Source organism: Nansenia antarctica (genome assembly GCF_963989245.1).
Source record: "Nansenia antarctica genome assembly, chromosome: 2".
In the NCBI taxonomy this organism is placed as follows: Eukaryota; Metazoa; Chordata; class Actinopteri; order Argentiniformes; family Microstomatidae; genus Nansenia; species Nansenia antarctica.
Window position 1 is genome coordinate 56,618,966 of NC_137675.1, and position 7,660 is coordinate 56,626,625.

General features: G+C 45.3%; 1 protein-coding gene across 1 annotated transcript; it reads left to right on the forward strand.

Moving 5' to 3' along the window:
* Nucleotides 1-3,309: 3,309 nt before the first annotated feature.
* Nucleotides 3,310-6,909, forward strand: LOC308150293 (ectonucleotide pyrophosphatase/phosphodiesterase family member 7-like; the record flags this gene model as incomplete). Its single annotated transcript, XM_080523141.1, has 4 exons — nucleotides 3,310-3,541; nucleotides 4,228-4,373; nucleotides 4,591-5,223; nucleotides 6,661-6,909. The coding sequence occupies exons 1-4, from the start codon at nucleotides 3,352-3,354 to the stop codon at nucleotides 6,907-6,909; spliced, it is 1,218 nt and encodes a 405-aa protein (XP_080379267.1). The 5' UTR covers nucleotides 3,310-3,351.
* Between the last annotated feature and the right edge of the window lie 751 nt (nucleotides 6,910-7,660).

The following is a 7,660-nucleotide window of genomic DNA, read 5'->3' on the forward strand; positions in this document are numbered from 1 at the left end:
ATTCCCTCTCTTACATCAGCCGACCTCAAGTTACCTAAGCCTCCCGCTACTGTGTGGCCACGGGAATTAGTTTTTGGGGGGCTGGAGCAGGGTGGCTGTGGTGCAGGAGGTAGAGCCGACGTCTAACGATCGCAAGGTCGGCAGATCGGCGGTTCGAACCCCGGCTGGCCACGTGTCGAGGTGTCCTTGGGCAAGACACTGAATCTCAAATTGCTCCCAATGAGCGGGGCTGGCGCCTTGCATGGTAGCTTGCCGCCATTGGGGTGTGAATGGGTGAACGAGAGGCCATTGTAAAACGCTTTGGAATAAGGCGCTATATAAATCAGTGCATTTATCGTTCAGCGTGTGTGTTTTTGATTTGAACTCGTATTCTTTCGTCAAAGCGACAGTCACACACACCAGCTACAGATAACCAGCACATACTGCATGTCCTATTCAGCAATGACATGGTGGAGAACTAAATAATGAGGGAAGAGAGTGAAGGAATTAAGTGTATTCACGCGGGATGCGTGATTACGACAAAACATGCGGGCGACATCGGTTGAGTGAGTCGTTGAAAATGATGCATCCGTCAAATCGTTATCTGGGAAGGTTCCTAAGATTAATTGTTTGATCTTAACAGAATAAACCCGCCTGCACTATGCCGCTCAGGAGGAACCGAAAGCAGCCTACCCTAAATGTTAATCTCATTGTTATCAAATCAGCGTCATGTGGCACTGGCACGTCAAACAGCACCGCACCTTAATACAACGGCATAACCAGACAGGCCATTGTTGTGTTACAGTAGATTGGGGAACGGGGTTCAGGTGGGATAAAGTGCTGACGTGCACTCTCAACCCCTTAGAACGCTAACACTACAGTAATAGCAGCCAGGTCAGACAAGAGTAGGACGTTTATGACAGATTAACGTCAAAGCCGCGCACGCCCTCAAGGGTGTGCTGTGGCGTCCTACCTGAACTTTAGCCTCGGGCTCTGCTCTGGGCACTGTGCTGTCATTGGCAGTTTACGGGTGGCGGTGAGTCTGTATCTGTACCTTGTATTGTACGCGCCACCCGAGGGCACGGCCCTTTCCCACAGCGGAGCAACGCCGCTCCTCTGTTTCAGCCGGGGTGTTTGACAGGTGTGAAAGAGTCCTCTCTCCACTCGCCCACCTCTGCCATTGTCTGGTTTCGAGCGGGAGCTCCCCTGGTGAAATTTGGTCCATTTCAACAGAGCTCCCCCCTGACATGACAGCTCCATGAGAGAGGCTGTCAGCCGCTTACAGGCCTGGCCCACAGTGGATCACACCCCATCAGATAGTGCCAAACGTCCAGGGAGGGGAAGGGAGAGGGAGAGAGAGAGAGAGAGAGAGAGAGAGAGAGAGAGAGAGAGAGAGAGGGGGGGGGGGAATGGGTACCTCTTCTACGAAGCGATGGAATCCGTGTGAATGGAGAAAAAAAACACCTCTAAATTCCCTCCCCCTAAGTCGTTGAACTGTATCAATGTCCAATATGTTGCTAGACCACACAGGTGTTCGCGTATTGATAATGATAGTGATAATCGTTTGTGCAGGATACAGAGAGACGCAGGAGGACACGTAACCGTAGGTATTAGACCCCCACGTGTGTGACACTAACAGAATGGTAGTCGTGGCCACCTGTCTCCTACTGTCTCGCACTGATTGCCTGGCCAGTGCTAAATGCTGATTTGTATGAAACCTGATAGAGAGGCTCATTCATGCATCTAATGCCTGTTTACTTACAATTCAAAACACAGCAAGTGGGCTCTCTGAACACTGGCCCGTACTTGACCCTATGATTACCAGCTGCCATACAGTGCATGCTCAACTGAATAACATGGGAGTTGTTTCAACCTCATTGACGAGTAAGGAGGGGGGGGGGGTAAACCTTCAGCTAAGGACACTTTAGAGTCATTATAATACATTCAATCTCATAAATGTCCTTCAAATCAATCGTGTACTTAATCACTCTTTGATAAGAGACAAGGGAGCTATGTCTACCAGATAGGTGGATAGACTGGAAGGACGTTACACAACATTTGGGAGGGAATTGATTAGAATCTTCGGGCGGTGCAGTTGCAAGTCCATAGGCAGGAGGGAGTGCGAATGGCGAATTGCTAACTTTTCCTCAAGGAAAGTGAAGAATCCCTGTGGAAATCACAAGCAAAGCTGCAGGGGTCGGATCAGGTTTCCTGGCCCCTGAAGTTCAGCGTGTGAGTGTTTTTGATCAAGTTCTCATGGCAGAGATCTGAGACTCGCACTGGGTCTCAACAGTCCTCACCGCTCCTCCAAATCTTGCTGACACCGGACTAGGGATGGAGCTAATATGAAAAAAAGCTAATGAATATGAATGAGGTAAACGAGAGCTGATGAACGTTATCCCTTATCTCCATGAAGATTAGATATTTCACTTGAACTTCCGTCAAGGACGAGAGAGAGAGAAAAAAAAAAAAAAACATTTAAAGTGCTGGCTTGTCAGGCTATTTGATAGACATTGATAACGTAACATCATAAGCCAGTGATATAGTGTCTCGAAGGGAACACGAAGTATGATTCGAGGAGAGGCACCAAAAAGACAGAGGCCGCATGGAATAGTTTTGTTTTACTAGTTGTCCGTTCATGGTCATGTTGGCCTCTTTCTATCCATTCAAATCATTCTAAAGGATATTTAGCAGTAGCCCGAAGCTAAAAGCACATTCAGCAGTGGGTTATTAAAATGAATTTGTCTATTAGGTTATATTCTCCCAAGAGACGAGTGCTCACTGATGAAGAGACATATCTTCTCATTTTCTCCTTCATTTTCTAGTTGTCAGATCGATCATGTCCCGTCGACACTCAAGGTGAAATCCATGCAAGTGTCATTCCCCCCCCCCTGTCAATGATTCACCCAACGGACAAACCAGACAGTCATGTTGCCAGCTATAGGGACTAATTCGCTGATTATAGAGTCCTAATAAAGGGACTCCTGGCATCGTCCAGTAGGCACTGTTCAGGAGTCCAGCGATGGTCCAATAGTGACTCATAAAACACCCTCAAGCAGCCATGTGCTGAGAGAAAGTCTGTCTCTTATCAACGAGAGATAAGACGACGCAGATGAAATCTTGCTCAAAAGCTGCTGGCTCATGAGGAATCCTACTGGGAAAGGGGAGGGGAGGGTGGGGGGGGGGCGGGGGGGGGGGGTTCAGGTCATGTAACTGAGAGGTGCTTGGAGTCTGTGGATAGAACTCCGCTGAGGATCTAGCAGTGAAGGGATACGCAGTATGATCTGGGATCGGTGTAAAGCGGCTGTGTCTAGAATGTTCTGGACCGTGTCTCTCAGCCTTTTGTTGGCTTCGGCGGCGTTCGGAGCACCGATGAGTGGATCCAGAACCGCCGGGCAGAATAAGGTGCTGCTGGTCTCCTTCGACGGCTTCAGGTGGGACTACGACCGCGATGTGGACACGCCGAATCTGGACGCGATGGCCAAGGAGGGGGTGAAGGCCCGATACGTGACACCACCCTTCATCACCGTCACTAGTCCGACACATTTCACTCTCCTGACAGGTATCTATTGTAGATGAAAAAGCCATAGGAGACATCTGATGTCTAATCTAATGTCTAATTTACATTTAGTAATCTAAAAATTAATTAGACCCCTATACTTCATTTTTTTGTTTCTTTTTATTTTACTATTCGATCTTTTCAGTTTGTAAAGCGTCTTTGAGTGTCTAGAAAAGCGCTATATAAGTCTAATGTATTATTATTATTATTATTATTATTATTATTATTATCTGTGTTTACGGGATCCAACAGCGTACTCGTACTGTAGAGGTTGTTCACTTGGTGGTGGTCTTTATTTTCACTTTATTACCAAATTGGAAGTCATTCCCTGTTTAGTTTGTAAGTATTGTGAATGTGACTGGAAAAAAAGGAATTAACTGTAATTGAATGTCCCAGGGTCCAATGGCTTTCATAGCTGAGTGATATGATTATGCTAGGATGACTGAAGGAGGAATTCTCTTTCGCTTGACAGAAATACTCCCTTTTTGATTTTCAAATCATCAGTGCCAGTTTAAACAGAAATGTAACTTCCTTGAAATTAAATTCATCTAATCTCCAATGTTGGTCTTAAGACCTTGTCCAGAAGCGTCATGGCACACAGGGGCTGTGAAGTTGATGGAATTTTTAATGTGAAAGTGGCAGACTATGAATAATGAGCGCATGGAGATTGACAGTCTCTCTTTTTTCAGGGCGCTACATTGAGAACCACGGTGTGATCCACAACATGTGGTTCAACACAACCACCTTTGAGAAGAAGCCTTACTACCAGACGCAGTTTGTGAATGAGTGGTGGGACAATGGCTCTCTACCCATCTGGATCACTGCCCAGAGACAGGTCAGAGCAGACACTGTGCTGATCCTTCATCTAATCCCTCTTACAACTGGGTGTTTTACATTCACATAAGGGCCTGTGCAGTGTCTGTGTGTGTGTGTGTGTGTGTGTGTGTGTGTGTGTGTGTGTGTGTGTGTGTGTGTGTGTGTGTGTGTGTGTGTACGTGTACATGATGCATGCATGAGTATGACCTCTCCTCACTCTCATGTTCTCCTCACAGGGCCTGCAGGCTGGCTCTCTACACTTTCCTGGCACCGCTTCCTCCTACCAGAACGAGCGAGCGTCCGTGACGGATGTGGAGCCGCGCTTCTACAACTACTCCAACGAGACGGCGTGGCGAGAGAACGTAGACAAGGTGATGGGCCCCTGGTTCCGAGACCTGGATCTGGACTTTGTGTCACTGTACTTCGGCGAACCGGACGCCGTAGGCCACAAATACGGGCCAGACTCCCCGGAGCGGAGGGAGATGGTGGAGCAGGTGGACAGAACGGTGGGCTACATGCGCCGCTCGGCTGAACGGCACGGGGTCGCCGACCGCCTCAACATCATCATTACCGCTGACCACGGCATGACCAGGGTGTACAGGGACGGCCTGGTGAAGGAGATCACCCTGTCCGAGTTCCCCGGCTTCTCGTTCAAAGATTTATCCTTCCACTTGGTGGACTTCGGGCCTGCTGGGATGCTGCTACCCAAGGCGGGCAAGCTGGACACGGTCTACAACGCCCTGAAGGGAAAGCACCCTCACCTACACGTCTTTAAGAAGGAGGAGTTGCCGGAGCGCTTCCACTTCTCCAAAAACGATCGCATCCTGCCCCTCATTCTCTTCTCCGACCCTGGATACGTCATCAACGGGGTGGGTAACAATCATGTCTCGATAGCAAAAACCAAGATACTATATCTTTGCAGGCATGAATATGAATAATATTGAAAACATTACAACTTCATGTTTTACTGTGAGTTACTGATTATTGGATGGGTTTCAGAACACAGATAACAGAACCATCACACAGTATAGAAATAACCAGGTTTGAGTTCATTTTACCATGCACTATACTCTCAGACATCTAGCAATGTCCATAGTCCCATCCTTAGGCATCCTACAGTATACATAGGAACTATTCTGACAGTAAGCCATATTTCATATGGTCTCCAGAAATATTGAAGGAATTACCAAGTTAATTTGGCTTGTAGCGATAGAGAAAATGGAATCTTTTAGACTGGAAACAAGGAATTAAATTGTAATCTTAATACATTACAATTTTAATCAAGTGCATTACCACCTTGCCAGGATAATCCAGGTTTGGCTGATGGCATGCAGGGCTCTTTAATGCTTCATAAAGCTATTCATGCCCTAAAATTCAACATACAGTAGCATTACATTTGGCTCAAGAACTCTGCCGAAACTTTGTAACTGAAAGCCCTGTATCACTCAATACTGGGAAATATCAAATATTAAATGCCATTTCTACACATATGCTGGGATATATGTTTTTTTAAATAATAAAATAATAAAAATTTGAGATAGGAAGAAGTGAATTAAAATGATACCTAACCCATGTACTACATGTATTCTTCCTCATAAATATACCTGTCATCTACTAAGATGTTTGCCACCATGAGAGAGTCTTTCTAAAAGCGCTCACTGGCCTTTCAAAGGTATGGGTTATCAAGGAAACACAATGGTTTGAGACAAATACCAGCTGTGGCTATGTCAATCGTATGTTTGTTTAAAATCTGAACAAATGTTTTCCATGTTCAGTAAAGTGTTACATAGAAGTGAACCTATAGTAAGTGGCCTCTCTCTTTGTATAGAAATATTTAACAAAGTAGGGCTTTAAATAGCTAGCTTGGAATTAAGACGCTGTCGTTATTGTCAAACATTTATGCAATATCAGTTTCAGTTTGAAGACGTCAACCTTGAGAGAACAAAGTGCCATGTTCATATTGTGGTTTGGTTGGATAGGATCTCTATTTATAGCACCTGGTTTATAATAGTATTCTTACATTCTTACACACCAAAGAAGAACAGTAAAAGTCTCCTCTCACAAATGAGATTTTACAGATGTTGAAGCAAACCCATTCCTTCAGTTGATCAATATCTCCCTCTGCTGTCCAACTAAGAGTACTGTAGAGAGACAGACATTGCTGTCTTGAACTGTAGGCCTCATGCTACCGAAACAATGATCACAACACTCATGACCTCACCTCTCCTATTCTAAATGAAGGAGGAGTCATCCGAAATTGATTATTTAGCTATGTTTTCTCACTCTGACTCCTCTTGTCTCCACAGTATTTCCCAGTGCAGTTCCACATGGGGGAGCATGGCTTTGACAACGAAGAAATGGACATGAAACCATTTTTCAGGGCTGTTGGTCCAGCCTTCCAAAAGAACCTGGAGGTGGGCCCCTTTGAGACTGTGAACATATACCCATTGATGTGTCACATACTGGGCATCAAGCCTGAGATCAACGATGGCCACCTGGATGCCACGAAACACATGCTGGCCTCTGCCACAGAGGGTGAGTGTATATCAGGCTAATGACACTACTCCCCCTGGCCCTGAAAGTGTGCCACTCCAACACCTGTTCCTTGATTCAACTGCCCAAAGGCATCTATTATCTTACCCAACACAACGCATGACCAAATATAGAGCATATCTTGATATTAAGTAACCCTTCACAATATGGATACGGTTTTACACCTATATTTATGTATGTATCCTTATTGTAAAGTAAAGCCAAATAATGGGTGTGAAATCAAGGAGCAACGTTTTGGTTACTGAAACTATAAGCACACAAATGACCTGTCATTGAAATAAATCAAACACATCAAACTGTATTCCAAACTGTATTCCTCAGACACACGCCAGGTGAGCTTCCAAGACGACTTTTTCACTGGGCTGACAGCAGTGGTTGGATTTCTTGTGGTGGCTTTCATTGCAGTTGTGGGCTTGACCACAAGGAAGAACAAGACAAATAAAAGGTATGTCTACTACTTACCCATTAAAGTACCCATTTGAAATTATTGCAAAGGTACTCTCAGACAGTGCTTTACAATAGTTTGCCTTTATCATTTTTCACACATTTGAATGGCACAAACTCACCCCTCTCCTGCACATCATTAGATTTAGGGCACATTTGAAAACAATACAAGTAACATCAGTCTGCTCATCCAGAACCATAGCGTGTTTTGATAACAGTAGCTTTGAGGATTCCTCTTTTGTCAATAGCAAAGGATAAACAGAATCGCTCTTTTCTGTGTCTATGTTTCAGCTTTGAGGATACAGAGCA